Source organism: Leptidea sinapis, chromosome 33 (assembly GCF_905404315.1).
Source record: "Leptidea sinapis chromosome 33, ilLepSina1.1, whole genome shotgun sequence".
In the NCBI taxonomy this organism is placed as follows: Eukaryota; Metazoa; Arthropoda; class Insecta; order Lepidoptera; family Pieridae; genus Leptidea; species Leptidea sinapis.
In genome coordinates, this window is record NC_066297.1 from 4,188,751 (window position 1) to 4,206,683 (window position 17,933).

Below are 17,933 nucleotides of genomic sequence, written 5' to 3' on the forward strand. Positions count from 1 at the left end.
CACGTCCTGAGGATGCCTCGTGTAAAGGCGAAACACGCGTCGAATTGTTTAAAAACAAATATTGGCGGAATTAATACTATAGAAAACTTAAATCATTTGTATAAATACTTTGTAGAGGCCTCTCCAATTGACACATTGGTGCGGGAAGGTGGATCAACGAACGATTGCTAGAAATTTAAATTTAAACCAGTCTACGGTTTCTAGAGTATACCGAAGGATCTAAAGAATTATTTAGGCAGTGTCAGGACATCACGAGAGGGTTACCGAGGGGACGGCATCAAGAAGTTAAAACAACGTGCGTAATCATTCTGAGTTCCGACTTTCGTTCGGAATTGTTTACTAAAATCCTGATCTTACACATAGACGAGAAAAAAAGTAAGGACTGCGTGTCACCTTACATAACAGTGAGGCACCAAAACAAGCCGGTAAAAATGTAAATACATAGCCCCACGCATATACTTACACTATTACAAGCCGTTTGGCCGCCATGATGAGATTTATCATCGTCTGTGACAGATCAGTTTGCGTCGCAATAAAATATTTCAAAAATGCCGTCGTGCGTTGTAAAAAAGTGTAAAAACAATAATATAAAAGTGTTTGTGGATATATGATTATTTAAGGGAGAACAAGTTATTTAACTGGTATACCCCGTAACGGCACACACACTAGCATAAAAGTGCTTCACTTGCTAATATCACGGCGCGGAGTCCTTCTTTTTTTACTAGTCCGTGATCTTACAATTAAATAAATGTGTGTCTTGCTCAAGCAGTGAGAACGAATCCTTTACCTGCAACCCTTAAACAAGATTATTAAATTATGATTTCAGCAATATGGATATCGTGTCCGAGGTTCTCGAGGGTGCAGATAACGATTTTGTGATTATTTTTGAAATCCAAGATGGCCGCGGCACAAAAATTATGATTTTAGCAATATGGATACCGTATCCGAGGTTCTCGAGGGTGTCGAGGACGAATTTTGAGCGGCGGCCATCTTTGAATTGAAAAGTGATCACAGAATCGTTCTCTGCACCCTCGAGAAATTCGGACACGATATCCAAATTGCTGAAATCATAATTTTGTGCGGCGGCCATCTTGGATTTCAAAAATGATCACAAAATCGTTATCTGCACTGTTGTTTGCTAAAATCTTACGTAATGTGAGCCCGAGAAACACGAACACAGTACCTTCCTTGACAATGGTCACGGGCGTAATGCTGGCTTGAGCGAGCATGCAACCAAGGCGTCGCGTTTGGTTTATTACGAAAAAAAATATTATAAAATAATTTACAAAGCGTATTGATAAATCCCACAGTGAGAACTGAAAAATACTAGTAAACTATCGAATAAAATAAGTTTTGTGTTTATAGCTATCATAGTTTTATGATAATATAAACAATTCAAATAAAAAAGACTATTTGTCAAAAAATAAATCTATCGAGATTTTTTTTAGTAATCGTGTTTTCGAAACAGCGATAATTTAGATAAAGAAATGAAGATAAACATGTCAAAAAATTGGAACCGTAGTATTTGTAGAAGTATTTTAAGTAGATTTTTAAAAATGTTACTTTTTAGGACTATAGCGCCTTAGGTGAATTTTTTGCATCCGAAGTTTTGTGAAGACAGCGTTTGTTTTCCATTAGAGTTTTAAAGGTGTTAGGTAATTACTGACATAAAGTGAATTAGATGAATGAGTGTTGGTGACGCTCTAAATTCGGGTAAAAGTTTTGGCGTGTATTTTTAGCCGCGTTTGGCACTTTTGGGTGGGGGAAAATCTTATGGGTTCGCGTCACCGACATGCTTATGACTAGCGCACGCGATTAATACATAATTAAAATAATAAATAAAACAAAACTTATAACTATATTTGCAATAAATATAATTAATAGAAATAGATATATTTTGACACTTTTTGGATAGGTGAAAGAAATCTCGCGAGTTCGCGTCACCGAAATGCTTATAGCAATATATATTATATCTGTGGCTATACAGCTAATATTTTGCAACATTACTGCTGTGTATATTAAGTGAAATTGAATGGATTTAGTGAAAAATTCAATGTGTATATACTGCGTTTTGTTGAAATTGTGTTTTTGTTTGATTAATATATTATTGAAAATAAGATTTTAAAATAAATTGAAATAAATAATTAAATTGTTTTAAACATTATGAAATTTGATATTTTAATAGTAAGTGCTAGCACGCAGTGCGAATTTTAGTCGCGCGGTTTTATCCCGCAATAATAATGTGACATATGAAATTGTATGAAGCTGAACGCACTTGCGGAAAAAAATCCGCTCGAATATTTTACCGCAAACAATCCGCGATGCGGATTTTTACGTGGGCGTGACCGCTCAGTCGCGTATCGCTTTTGAGAGGAGGATGTCGTGCTGTTCGTCTTCTGTCTTCAAACAAATGACATGATGATGAGAACATACACAAGCGCACATAGAATTTTGAAAGAATGCATTCAAAAATGTATTATATTTCATTATATGTAGAGGGTCACATAGATATAGATTTTAAAATGATGACAATTGACACGGACCATTGGCACAGCTGGAAGAACACTGGGACGTAACCCTAGAAGCGCGGGTTCTAATAAAATAAAATCTACATCTATATGACCCCCTTGATTCCCATACAGTATATACACATCTTCAGTCATTTATATAATCATTAGTTTGAAGAAAGAAGAAGAAGAAGACGACATCCTTCTCTCATAAGCGATACGCGACTGATGGGTCACGCCCAAGTAAAAAATCCGCCCCACGGATTGTTTGCGGTAAAATATTCGCGCAGACTTTTTTCCGCAAGTACGTGCAGCTTCATACAATTTCATATGTCACAGAATTTTGCGGTAGAAATCGCGCGAATTAAATTCGCAGTGCGTGCTACCACTAAAAGTGCTAAGTTTTCACTTCTATCGGGATTCTCTACAACTGCCAACTTTTTTTTGATCAGAGAGGGCGCCTGGGCAAGCGGTTCACTAATAGAAAGGGAAAAAGAGCCGCACATGGTCACAAGACATATGATGCTAGTCTTTGAAATGAGAAGGATAGAGTAAATTATGATGCTTAAAGGTCCCTAAGTTCGGGAACAGTGCATTATAAACATCACCACACTTGATACTTGATGCAAGTTGAAGTTAATTATATGTGTCCATAAATTTAGATAATTTAATTAAAATTAAGAAATGGTGCGAGGATTAGCAATGTTACTTTCGTAGCAACAGTTAGGGATCGCGTCACATCCTTTTAAAATATAGCAATAAATTGAAAGCGACCACAAGTAAATGAAGCAACTCATCGGAAATGCATTTCAGCGTTTTACAATTATGATTAGTTCAGCGTTTATCAATTGCGAGGACGATCACCTCACACGCGGGGCCGCCATTACGCGGAGTGCACGTCCTCGAGCAGCGCCATCTCATGAACGGCAGCGGAACTAGCAGTGAGTTATCTGACTTATTTACTAGTTTATCTGTGGAATGGTGATTCAGGAATCAAGATCAATTGACGATTGAAATAAAATCGTATTCAAAATAATTACCTATATATTAGAGAAGGTATAGATTAATAATTAATGTAATGAAATAATAGTATTGTTTTAATTAACATGACTACTAAGGTAATTTATCTATCTATCTATCAAAAATTTTATTTTTCCATGATAAGGTGTATGCCTAATTGCCTAGTGTAGTGGGTAGTAACGGCCATTTAAGAAACTGCCTAGTGTAAGAAATACTGATATTTAAGGGCAATGGAAAACAATCTACCTGCTTGAATTACCTAATAATTTATTCTTGTAATATTAAGTTCAAGTTCAAGTTCAAGTTCACACGTCATACATAAATAACATAATAATTAAATTATTAATTTATAAATTCACTATATGAGTAAAACGAGCGCTCAATGAGCCACCTTTTGAGTTTATGTTTAAAAGTGTTACAATTTGACACGCTGGTGATATAGTCCGGGAGTTTATTATAAACCCGAGGGCTCATAGCGTGTATTGTGCGGGAAGCTTTTTCCAGGCTATGTGGGACTGTATTTAGGCGATTCGCGTGTCGCAGCTGATACTGGCTGGTGTCGCCTCTTTTTTATACTGGTGTACCTGAGCTCGGGCGTATAAGCCTACCTGTAGTATCAGGAGGCTTGGTATTGTTAATATTTTTAGAGAAACGAAGAAAGGTCTTACGCATTGGTCCGACGGTATGCCAGCTAGTATACGAACGGCTCGCCTTTGCAAGCGACAAACTCGTTCAAAGTCCGCGGCGCGTCCCCAGAATTGAACTCCATATTGCACCTGTGACTGAAAGGTTGCAAAGTAACAGGTACGTAGCGCTTTCTTTGACAATGTCGAGGAAAGTCTACTTAATGCGAAACAGCTACGGGCTAATCAACCAGATAGATTTTCGATTCGGTGATCCCACGACAAAGTTTGATCTAATTGAAAACCGAGGAAGGACGCTGCTTTAACCTGTTGTAAACGAACATCATTGATATTCACAACCAGCTGCCGCCGAGTCCGACCAGAGAGATCGAAACATATAAATTGGGTCTTTGTTAGATTTAACACCAGACCGTTTCCGCCGAACCATTCAGCCAATTGATTTATTACCGAGTTGAGCTTTTGGTCCAGAGCATCTAGTCCCGGCGCAGTTATCACAGCAGCCACATCATCAACGTACATGTAAACTTCGGCGTTCTCTACAATTCTCGGTAAGTCGTTCAGCAGAATAGAGAAGGCGAGATTAGACAATGAGGAACCCTGAGGCACTCCTACAGACGTATAGAGACCGTCTGACTTTAATTCACACCAGCTACACGTAACGTATTGAACTCTATTGCTCATGAAATCTAACATAAGTTTTAACGTTCGGTGATCAATACCGTAGTGCTGAAACTTAGTAGCTAGTACGCAATGATCGGCTACGTCAAATGCCTTAGACAGGTCACAGAAAAGCAGTACGACCTCTAGCCCTTTCTCGCGGGCATTTAAAATGCATTCGACTACTTTACGCGTCAACATGGTGGTTAAATGACCCGCGCGATACGCATATTGCCGATCTGAGATAGCTGCCACGCTGCTAAGATAATTTGTTATTCGAGAGGTGAAACCATTTTCGAATATTTTTGCAACAGCTGGTATTATTGAAATAGGTCTATAGCAGTTGGAATCCGTCTTTTTGCCTTTAACCTTATAAAGAGGAACGACTCTTACTTTTTTGAAGTATTCCGGATATATTCCGTCTCTTATGCACCTATTAAACAATATAGCTAACGGAGTGCATAGTGGGTCAGCAATTGATCGCAGCAACTCTACCGATATTTCGTAAATGTCTTTTGTGGGTTTATTAGCGACTTTTTTCATAATAATATTGTACACCTCGTTAGGTGTGAACCAGGGTAATTTTATTGAACGGTCAGCAGATGGTGTAGTATGCTTAAGATAAAGAGTATACAATTGTGAGTTTGCAATCGGAGCGCCGCATTGATCCGCCGCCGTCACGAATTGTTTGTTTAAGCAATTAACCAATTCTTTTTTTGATGCAAAACAAGTACCATCAGGTTTTTTTATAATGTCGGTAAAATCTATGTTGGACTAGTTGCTTTTACACATTTCTGTGTTCACGATGCCCCCCATCGTTTTATTAGTGTTGGAGCTACTCTCAATAATCTGCGTATAGAATGAGGTCCTCTTTTTACGCAATAATTTATTATAATAATCGGAATATTCGTCAACTTTACTCTTAATATAGATGTTATGATATTAGCAATAGTTTAAAGTTAAATATTTTATCATCTATCCAATTTTTATACTTTTTCGTATGAATTTTTTTAAGCTGGAAGCATATGTCAATTTTTTGTAGCTTTCGCAAAGTCATTTGTGTCTAGCTGATTTTCACATAACTTATTCCAATCAATACCATTAATGGCATAAATGAAGTCATAATGAACGGCCGTTGTGTAACATATTTTAACAACTGATAACTGACGGCTAGGTGTAGGTGATTCCCACTCAAAGTAGCCAGTGACCGCATAATGGTCGCTTATTTTAGATTTTACTGGTAACACGTTTTTACATATATGTTTGTATAAATGTGATCAATTGACGAAGAAGAGGTAGGTGTAACACGGGTAGGAAATGTAACTTCGTTATGAAAGTTATGAGCGATAAGCAAATCCTCTAGTTGTTTATGCCCCGGACTAGTCACCAAGCTGTCGATGTTGGCATCGCCAGTTATAATACAATCAAGTTCCATTTCATTAACTAAATTGAGTACTCGTTCTAATACATTTAAAAAGTCTGAATCCTTTCTGAATTCTACCGCGGAGATTTCACAGACGCGTTCCACGGATAAATTGCAAATCCTTACGTTTTCTACTGCTTTTATGTGTGATTTCACAAACAAGCAAGAACCTCCGCGTTCCATGTTCGCACGACAGTTGCTAGATATTAATGTGTAGTTACAAATATGCACATAACGTAGTTCGTCACTTTTTAGCCAATGCTCGGTTATAGCTAACACATCACATCTAAGGTCACTTTCCAATAATACTTCAAGTCGCTGTGTTTTAGAATTTAGGGATTGAATATTTTGTACACATAGTACGAAATCAGTACGTTTTTGAGTCAGGGTATTCTTGTGTGTGGTGTTTGCCATACATACACTTGCATCATAAGTGATCGTCGCATGTGTTGCCACGGCCGGCGGCAAGTACCTACTCACTGGCTGTCGATGATTGCCGCAGCTGCGTGGTTGCCCCGCTATTAATAAGTTATTGTTTTAAATAATTACTTCGATTTTAGTTATATGTACGGTGTACCGGACGGGCAACTAACGGGTACGCTATCAATAAATGTCTCCCATCTCCCATGTCAGACAGTCGGTGCGGCAACGGTCTGAATTTCTTTTTTTTTTTATGACAATAAGGGACAAGACGAGCAGGTCGTTCAGCTGATGGCAATTGATACGCCCTGCCCATTAAAATACAGTGCCGCTCAGGTTTCTTGGAAAACCCAAAAATTCTAATCGGCACTACAATGCGCTCGTCATCTTGAGACATAAGATGTTAAGTCTCATTTGCCCAGTAATTTTACTAGCTACGGCACCGATGTGGTATCGATTATCTAGCCGGCATCCTGTGCAAAGGAGCCTCCCACTGGTTCTTAAGCCATAGAATACAAAACAAACAGCTAATTAAAAATAAGTAAATATGTCGTAGTAACATACAGTGTCGTTCTTTTACAAACGCTCGCGGTTATGAAGTATGCCTTTTTTATGGTAAAGGAGGACAAAGAGCGCAAAAAAAGAATGCTAGGAGAGTTTCTTGCACCGCTTCTTCTCTCTCAGAGCGTCATTTGTTTCCGAAGCATTAGCAGTATCTACTATATTAGAAATGACATCAAAAAGAATGCTAAATGAATCAATTTTGAGAAAATAAATGCCTTTCATGCCTTTTTATGCTAAAGCCAGTGTATTTAGTGTTAAGTGATAACCGCCACCCACATTATCTTGCAACATCAGAGGTATCACAGGAGCGTTGCCGGCCTTTAAGGAATGTGTACGCGCTTTTTTTGAAGGTGCACATGGGCACGGTATCGTCCCGGAAACACCGCCTTGTGCGTTGTGAGCTCATTCCACAGAATTTCCATGTGGGCCATTCCGAATGTGGGCCGGCTTGAAAACTTTTTATGACGCCCAGCTTCTTGGCAATCGCTTGAAATTTCGAGAAATATTTTTTTTGAAACTTGTAGGTATGATAAATATGTAAGTCTAAAGAACTGATTTTTCTTATCATATGAGTATGTATATGTCTGTCCATTTTATAGAGTTCTTTAAAGTCTTCAATTTTTATCTTCACCTGGGTTTAATGAAAATGACATCAAAAAATAATTGATTTTTTCTTATAATGTACCTGTACATATTGATAATATCCATTATACTTCTTTTTTAAGACTTCCTGGTACCTGATTACTGAAATTAATTCTGCTTTCTTCAAGCTGTTTTTTATGATGGGTAATTAAGAAAATATAGCAATTTAACGAGTTACCAAGGCATATTTTATAACAGCAAGCGTAAACTGACGACACCGTATGTAAAATGCCAAAATATGCAATTTCCCTGCAACATAATAACAATTTTCGAAGTGATAACTTCTTATGGGAGGGTGAAACGTTATGTAACGTAACGCGTTACGGCGCCAGTCTGTCTGGCTTCCCTTTTTCTCACGCATATGCAGCGCTAGGAAGGCTATCTGACTCTAACCAATTGTTACTTTTATAGGATTAATTACTGATACTAATGATGTACATACACAAAATTCTATAAGCAAGGTAACTTTGAAAGCTTAGAATATACTGAGGAGGTTATCTACTGTCTAGCGTGCCCCGTATTATAATGACTCCAAAAAATAGATTAGTGTGAAGTTGACACACCGATAGAAGCTTTCTAACGAAATAAGACTATATTGCTTAGATTAAGGATTGGTCTCCGCTGCGCTCCAGCTAGATACCGCAGGCTTATTCGCTAAGTGCGGCAACTAATACTACGTCCAAATAGGCATACTCGAGCCGGTCTCGAACAATGTGTGAGGTTGACGTGCCACATGTTCTGTTAAAATTTGCTAATAATTGAAACTTAAAAGCCGGGTTGTGTAATAAAACTTTGTAAAAATAATACTATAAGAAATAAGAAAGACACTGGGATCACATAGCATCAGTATTTTGTATTTTATTAATTTCAATGTAAAATAACACGAAGCGTATGTTACATTAAATTTAAAAGATTCCATCGAGTGTCAAGATGCCACGCACTAAAACATAGTTGCCGTTATAAAAAAGCTATTGTTCTTAGGTAGTGCGGTATCTAGTTGGAGCGCAGCTGAGACCAATCCTTAATCTAAGCTATAGTGGCTATATATTGAAATACTTTCGTGTACGATGCCCAATTAACGACATATTATTTCATAAGAAGCTTACCAATGTCATTACTTTTAAAAACTCATACAATTTGCTCTAATATTGACACATTTTACCGTATTGTCCTCAGGGTTTTAACTTATATTTAGACATCACAAATATACTAATATTGCATCATGTCCACTGCTGGACAACGGCCTACCCCAAAGATTTCCACGACGATCGGTCCTGCGCTGCCCTCCTCGAACGATCTTGACCAGATCGTCGCGTCGGTCCATCTTGTGGGCCTACCAACACTGCGTCTTCCGGTACGTGGTCGCCATCCGAGGACTTTACTGCTCTAACAGCCATCTGTATGTCCAGCTATGTGCCCTGCCCACTTCCACTTCAGTTTCGCAACCATCTCGGCTATGTCGGTAACTTTGGTTCTCTTACGGATCTCCTCAATTCTGATTCGATCTCGCAGGGAAACACTCGCATAGACCTCTCCATTCTCTGAGCGACCATGAGCTTTCTTATCAGGCCCATAGTTAGCGACCACGTCTGCGCACCAGACTAATATCTAGATAAAAGTAAATTCCTTTGAAATTCTTGCTTTTATTAAAAACATCACAAAAATATCTCCTTATAATTCTCATATTCACTTTGATAAATCGAAGTGACATTAAGAGAAAAATTTTAGGAAATAAACATTTTGACTGTTGCTTCTCAATATATTCTTGATAATGTTCTATATGTTCATAAGCACATTGAGGAATTTGCTAGAAACTGTGACAATCATAATGTTAACACGAGGGACAAACATAAACTTGTTAAGCCTACTACTCGGTTAAGTCGAGTTAGTAAGCCTTTCATTGGGCGATCTACATATGATCCCATATCTACAATATGATCCCAGAAAATGTACAAAAGAAATGTGTTACGAAAATAAAAAGATTTTTTTAAAAAACATTACTATAGCATAAACGATTTTCTTATTGATACCACAGACTGGGAATGAAGCGAACACCCTCAGGCTCTTTAAATAAAAATTGTAATAAATAATAATTATTGTACGATAGAAGATTGTAATCCATATTTTTATAAAAAAAAGCCCGCTGAGTTTCTTGCGACCGTTCTTCTCAGGTCTGAGGCAGTCTATTCTGAATTGGTGGTTGTTTTTTACGTTCCATAGGTGATTTTGAATCCTATTTTGAATTTGAATTTGACACTGAAAACGAGCATACACACGTGTCACCTGATGGTAAGTGATCACCTATTCAACCCTTTACGAGAGAGTGTAACACCAACGGAATACAAGAGTGTTGTCGAATAAACATTTGAATCCAAAAATATTATTTTTTTTTTGAGAGGAGGAAAATAAATTTACGTATTGAAGACCCCGAAAGGGGGCGCGACTCGGGTTTAACCTCTATCGGGTTTAATATGCCAACACGTCCCGCGCGCCCGCAGACGCTACCTGCTCAGCTGTTTCGGCGCCCAACCCGGCGCGGTCACTTGAGACGCTATAGCCACTTGTGTTTACAATAGTCGAGGTATCATTATGCGGTTTATGTTACCGGTTCCTCGATAAACAAGCTTGGTTATTGTAAGCAAAAAACGTGTTTTATGATAGATTCGTACTGTGATATTGCGCTCTTTCAGAGACACCCCCAAACCTCCTCTGTGCTGATAGCCGTAATAGTTATTTATGCAACTGTTGTGTTATAAGGGGTATTAAAACATGAAAGTGAGAATAGTATCACATGAGTCTGTCATCTGTTGATAATTAGGTAATTATCAACAGTTGCATACAAGACTTTATCTACATCCATAATATGAATCCTCTTAAAGATTCTGGAACAGTTAGCTTACTAAAAGTTAAAACACCAGTCCTAGTAGTAACCTAATATCATTCATTACTGATTATATACAAATAAACTAAGTATTAATGAAACAATTATTTATTTTAGTAGTTATTTACATTTTGTATAGTGCAATAATTTAAAGTCACTCGAATATAATGTTCTTTTGCAGCGTTTAAAATGAATCGCTCAAAAATATCGAAGTAAAATGGCGGGGATTCGAATAACCTACTTTTTTTTACGGGCGACGTTCTGGGAGTGTGGAGCGCGCGTAAACGAAAATGTTCTTTTTCTGAAATTCATACAGATACCACGCATCGAGCAATAAGAATGTGGCTGTATGTTGAAACTCTTTGCGCGTGAAGGGATAAAAAAAACATAGGAGTGTTGTTATGAAATTCAGTACAACATTACAACACTCTTTTGAGTGATGTAATGGTTATTAGAACATTGGGTGTTTTAATGTTGGCAATAAGCTAGCTGTTTCAGAATCTTTAATAGAGGATTTAAAGCATGGGTGTAGATAAAGGCTTTTACAGCGAAGCCGGGCGGAGACCTTGGAGGCGGAAGTAAAAGTCTCCTCTGTGCGATAACATTGGTAGGTACGTGGCGGGCAAGTTTAGAACTGGCAACACCGTGGTGAGAGAGCGGTGGCAGCATCTATTGGATCAATGACGCTTCAAAATTCCATTTATCTGAATTCACCTGATTTTAACCGCCACAGTTGCTCATAAATGACATATTAGTTATGTTAAAAATAAGAATATTTTTAAGTGACCGGCAGAGATGTATAGAACGATAGTAGCCAGCGGAAGTTCATTATCTTCGACCTGACCCTTTGAAACATGAATCATTCCATGCTGTGCGTATGTCCTTGGTGTATTCAAATTATTGACGTCACTTCGTTATCTTATCAATACTGGTATTCGAAGCAACATTGGTAGGTAATATTGAGCTGACACCCTCGCCGTCGTTAAGGGCATATATACATAACATTTCCATCAGCTGAACGTCCTGCTCATCACGTCCCTTATTTTCTTAAAAAAAAATACTGTACTAAATTTCAATTTTTACTTAGGCAGTCCCGACTCTTATTACGTAGTATTTACATCCTCTTTGATCGGCTTTGCCACCTCGTTATGTGTGCTTTGTTTTTCGGCGTTGGCTAACATAACAGCTAATTATAAATGTAATGCTCATCCCTAACCGGAACTGACGAGCAAGTAATAACCTGCAACTGAAGTATGTAACGATCTAGAAATGTCGGCACTGTATCCGTTTATAATGTTTACAGGAATGTTTCCCAACGGTACTCTACTTATTTGGTAATTTGACGGATAAATTAACTCGATTACTGAACTGATGCATTACAACAATCATTTTTTTATTTATTGAAGTGAAACTTCTTTTGCGCATGAGGGTGAATTTTATTACAAATGAAACTGAATAGAGCGTCACGGAAATTTGAACTGTTTTTGTTTAAGAAGGCGAGGATATTTTTGTTCAAGGGAGAGAGCGATTGACACCGATTAAGGAAAAGTATTTCTTACTCTCGGGCTTCCCTACTTGTATCGTCCAGGCTTCGCGCGCGGCCGCTAGTAAGTGGAAAATCTTACCTACTAGACTTGTATCGTGCAGGTTTAGCGTGCGGCCGCTAGTAAGTGGAACATCTTCCCTACTAGCCTTGTATCGTGCAGGTTGTTTTTTAATCCAAGATGGCCGCCGCGCAATATTATGATTTCAACATTATGGATAGCGTATCCGAGGTTCTCGAGTGTGCAGAGAACGAATCATTTTTGAAATCAAATATGGCCGCCGCGTAAATTTATGACTTCAACAATATGGATGTCGAATCCGCGGTCCTCGAGGGTGCAGAGAACGAATTTGGGATCATTTTTGAAATACGAGATAGCCGCCGCGCAAATTTATGATTGCAACAATATGGATATCGAATCCGAGGTTCTCGTGATCAAATTTTGGATCATTTTTTAAATCCAGTGTCTATATGTGCCAATAAAGAGTCTATATGTCACGAAAATGTGGGACGTTTTTATCCAAGAAGAGGGAGAGGGAGATTAAGACCGATTGAGATAGAGTGAGAAAGGGCGAACGTAGCATGAAGTACATGGCACCGCTAGTAAGTAGAACAACTTCAATATAACTCTAGTAAGAACAATTTCTTACTAGAGTTATATCGTACAGGTGCAGAGCGCGGCCGCGAAAACGTAAAACATCTTCCCCGCTAGCTTTGTATCGTGCAGGTTTAGCGCGCGGATGCAAAAAAGTTGAACATCTTCCGTACTAGCGTTGTCTCGTGCAGGTTTAGCGCACGGCCGCGAGTAAGTAGAACATCTTCCCTCCTAGCGTTGTATCGTGCAGGTTTAGCGCGTGGCCGCGAGTAAGTAGAATAATAATTTCTAATATTGACGAAAAACATTTCAATTAGGATAATTGACATAAACGAGATGTAAAAATTAGTTTTCCAAAGAAGTTACACTTCTGACATGTGTACTTTGTACGCACGCGATTTTTTATTTCAATTTATTAAGAGATCGTGGGGAGATTTACTTTATTTGTTTTTTTTTTGTTTTTGGAAAAAAATCCACTAGCCTTATACTGTTCACGCTCTGCACATTTGTACTTTGTTGTACAGGGGATCCAGCAATTCACTTAAGTCACGCGTGGCGAGTGTAGGTACCTGCTATACATTTGGCTTGACACTTTCACCAGTGGGACGCTCCTTTGCAAAGGATGCCGCCTAGATTATTAATAATAATAATAATAATAATAATAATAATAATAATAAATAATAAAATGTGACTTAACATCTTACGTCTTAAGGTGACGAGCGCAGTAATTGTAGTGCCGCTCAGAATTTTTGGGTCTTTCAAGAATCCTGAGCGGCACTGCATTGTAATGGGCAGGAGGTATCAATTACCATTAGCTGAACGTCCTGCTCGTCTCGACCCTATTTTCATAAAAAAAAGCTTTGCTTTGAACGACCACGTTTGCTTTTTCCTTGAGGGTCCCATCTAGGGGCTTGCTTCTGTTTATGTTCGGGATCCCTCCGGAGTGTGTCGCTATCCAGCTCCATTTGGGGCGTTTTATCTGTTGGTCGATTGGGACTTCATGACAGCGTTGCCAAAGATGATCGTTGGAAATTTTGTTATTATCTAGGTATGATTGATAAGTTTCGGTGATAATGTGGGATCTTGATAAATAGTTCCACTTGAAGATAAATCTGTTAACAAATACTTCATTTGTTGTTTAATGTTACATTAAGTCCGTCAGCAAATCAAGGGATTGCTTAGCGATTTACGTGTCGGGGGCAACATAACCAGCGCTGAACCACAGAATATATAATAGTACAAGATTGAACTAAGCTAGTTAATCAATATTTTAGTCATTGATACAATTATTTTTCTACTTTCATATTATGTTTTGAAAAAAGAAGAAAAGGGATAGGGAAAAGGAAGAAAAAAGATAAATAAAATCAACGGCTTATGGGTTCATATTAATAAAGTGGGCTCTCTGGAACAAGATGGAGAGGCCGATACCCAAGAAAGGGGTCCAATAAATAGTGATGAAGACTAACGATAGCTATAACTACAAATAATATATATTATTAAAATAATCATTAATACAGTCCATTCGAAAGGCTTCCTTAGAGAAGAACGAGCAAAAAACTCTAAGGTTGCTACAAATCATTTCAATAATTTTGGCAAAGTGATGTAACAACATCAAATACTAAATGCCTTACACGAGTAAGTCAAAAAAATGTGATATTAATATAAATAATACTTTAATTTTAATACATTTATTTTAGATGGATGTAACTTTTGATTGTAACTACTCGTATAGCTATTCCTACTCGTATAACGGGTATCACGATATATATTTTATATATTTGAAGCCGATATTTCGATTAAATTGCATGAATCGTGGTCATGGCAGAATTGGTGCCAGGTCGTGTTATAGTTAATAAATCATTGTATTTGTTGGATGCAATTACTAATTGTATATAATAATAATAAAGTCACGACCATCATGTTCATGAGATCCATAGGAGAGCCAGATTTGATCAAGATCGCCGGAATGCGATGGATGAGGGCAGCGCAGGACCCCGATCGTCGTGGAAATCTTTGGAGGATGCCTTTGCCCAGCAGTGGACATCTTCCGGCTGATGATGATGATGAATGACCATCATGCTCACGAAGTATCCTTACACAAACAATGAGTTCAAGCTCTAAAGATTGACGCATCCAATATACGATAATTTATATTTATACTTTTAATTATTTCTTACTTTTCATGAAATAATTTTTATTATTTAAGCACGATTAATATATTGGATGCAGCACCTTACAAACTAATTTGTTATGTATATTACAGCCATTATTGTCTCTTTGATTGGAAAGAGTGGCCGTTGAGTTTCTTGTGTGTTCTCACGTGCTCAACTTTTTACGAACACATGGTAAATTCAGTAATTTAAAAGATATATTTGTAGTGACGATTCAAAATCGCTTAGTTTAATCCTATTTGAATAGAGTTTATTTGACTGCGACTCTTGACTAATTACTTGATTGTAACTGTAATTAAGCTGTTGACTGGAAATTAATGGCCTGTATATTATTAAACATGTAAAGAATAATTAATTAATTATTTTAAGTCATTTTTGAATCATCGAACTAATCACATAACGTAATTATAGACATTTTAATAGATTACATTTTTATAAGTCATCTTATCATATTGTTGAAGTGACGTTCGTAAAAGCTTGTGTTGTGTTGTGGTTTATATACAAATAAATAATACAATATTGTTAAATGTGAAATCATTGTGTTAGTTTCATATAATGTTTTTTTTTATTTTTTTTATTTTGAGAGTTGTTAAGATTTGAACTCATATATTCAAATATATTGAAGCAGTTTATGCATGGCATTAACCACGTGGTAGGTAATAAGCTTATACACCAGTACATAGCAGGTAAAAGATTTTTTTTCATTTTTTAATAATAAATCAACCAAATGATAATTTACCAAACGAAATTTTACCTGCAATTATGAAATTAAAATTATTTATTGCATCGAATACGGTATACATTATAGACCTTAAAATTATTGTAGTGTCTTCTATTCGGTTAATTTGAATTAGCATGCAATAAGTTTACTAATTAAAATTAAAAAAAAGCGCTCAACGCCGCAGAAGTTTCACTTCACCGCTATCATATTTATGTTCTCCTGGTATCTATGCAGTGATTACGTCAGACTATAAATATTATTAAGGTATACTCGTGTCATACATAAGACAATCGACCTCTTCAACAGCTATGATTGCCTGGTACCAAAGCACTGTATAAAATTCTCTTACGATTTTTCAATGAGAGGGCCTACCATCAACTTTTAATAAGCGATGCGAATCCGATGCAGTTCAGTTTAGGTACCCAAACTGAATCACTAAAATTCGTACCATGAAGTGCCTTTTACTGAATGGTGTTTGGATCGCTTATGAACAATGAACGAAATAAAATTGCGTTTCGAAACCTAAAATGATATGATTTTAGCGGTGTTTTTTGCGTAGAAAATACTAAAAATATATTTTAAAATTGCGCAATTGCGTCAAATTATAAACCATTATGCCCTTTTTAATACTTATTAAATAATAGTAATATAATAATAGTAAAATAATATAAATAAATATACTTCTTTGAATTACAAATTAAATGTTTGCTTATGTGTTTTCGTAAAAATAACGAGTTATGAACGCACCTCCATTGATGTTTGATTTGACAGGACCACAGAGTACATTTTTGTTAATTCGTTCTTGCGAACAGGCTATAGCCCGAGCCCTTACTGCCTCGTCTTTAGTATTTTCATTTTTGGTATTTATTTTCAGTATTTTGTTTTACAAAAAAGTCCAATAAAGTATTCTCATTTCATCTTTAATCAATAATTTTTTTTCTATGTTTTCACTATTTTTTAAAAGTTATTAACAACACAATTCTCTTTCCTCTTAGGAAGTAGCAACTTTTTTTGAATCGGTGACTTTGACAAATAAGCTATCCAGTTTAGGTTGAAATAACACCTCATGGTACGAATGATTGAACGAACTAAATCAGTTTGTTATTCAGTTGATATCATTTTTGACATACAATTGACATCATTGCGATTTAATCAGTTGATTTGACGTCAACCTAAATTAGATAGCTCTAATCACGTGGTGGTACGAAATTGCAAAGCAGTTCATTTTAGGTTGTCAATTGAATCGCAATAACAGTTCACGGTAGGCCCGCAGGACGCGTGTCATTAAGCGAGTTTAACATTTTATACCCATCCCAAGGAAAGTACTCAACGCCGCTAAAAGTATTCACTTCAAAAATTCTTATCACTATCACAATCGTTTATGTCACAAGTTTTTTATTCCTAGAGCTAGAAGATTGAATAATTTTATACACATTGCGTAGCTTCTATTTGGGTATAATGTTGTTCTGGGACAGTGGCCATAAACCAGTCTATCTATGCGCAATGATATTATAGTACTTTTAAATATCATTGTCTATCCGTAGATTAGTAGTAAAACTGTAAAACGTTGTTGAAAACGTACTTTGTTGTTTTTCTGTGTCAAGTTATGTAATCGTGTTTATCAAATTGGGGGAGGCATGAACTAGATTTTAAATTTTGTCCTTATTTTGTCATCAATGACAAAATATAACTAATATAATTTTCATATAAAAAAACCAATAAAATAAAACCCCGATTGAAATAAGAATGAAACAGAAAGTTATGTTATACCATAAATATAAAGAACACTAATATAACAGCTTTATAACAGTATTCTTGGTATAACCCCCGTAATGATAGATTTAAAATGTAATGGTCGCATTGTAAATATAGTTAAATATAAATAGAATTATTTTATTTTGTCTCAAAAGAAAACGTATTATACAAAAAAGCCATGTACAAGTTACTACATACTCATAATACCTACTACACAAAATTATACATCACAACCTTTAGATACAAACATTAAGAAGAAGCCTATATACTTATGTTTGGTAAGTGCATCTAGACAAGTAGGCACGAAGTTTTTATTGCTAGGACTTCTTAAAGAACCTAGGCACATACAGACAGTAGGTTTTATGTGAAACAGACATAAAAGCTGGTGCC

General features: G+C 36.6%; 3 protein-coding genes across 3 annotated transcripts in view; 1 reads left to right on the forward strand and 2 right to left on the reverse strand.

Annotated features, from left to right (window-relative positions):
- Positions 1-17,933, reverse strand: part of LOC126974656 (putative fatty acyl-CoA reductase CG5065) — a 467,988-nt gene that overhangs the window by 356,369 nt on the left and 93,686 nt on the right. The gene's annotated exons all lie outside the window — the stretch shown is intronic.
- The window catches only part of LOC126974617 (putative fatty acyl-CoA reductase CG5065), a 252,713-nt gene that overhangs the window by 111,934 nt on the left and 122,846 nt on the right, over positions 1-17,933 (reverse strand). The gene's annotated exons all lie outside the window — the stretch shown is intronic.
- LOC126974658 (putative fatty acyl-CoA reductase CG5065) overlaps positions 3,389-17,933 on the forward strand; it is a 47,007-nt gene continuing 32,462 nt past the window's right edge. Inside the window, exon 1 of the mRNA XM_050822200.1 lies at positions 3,389-3,448. Coding sequence (XP_050678157.1) covers positions 3,427-3,448 — 22 coding nt within the window. The 5' untranslated portion in view covers positions 3,389-3,426. The remainder of the gene's footprint in view (positions 3,449-17,933) is intronic.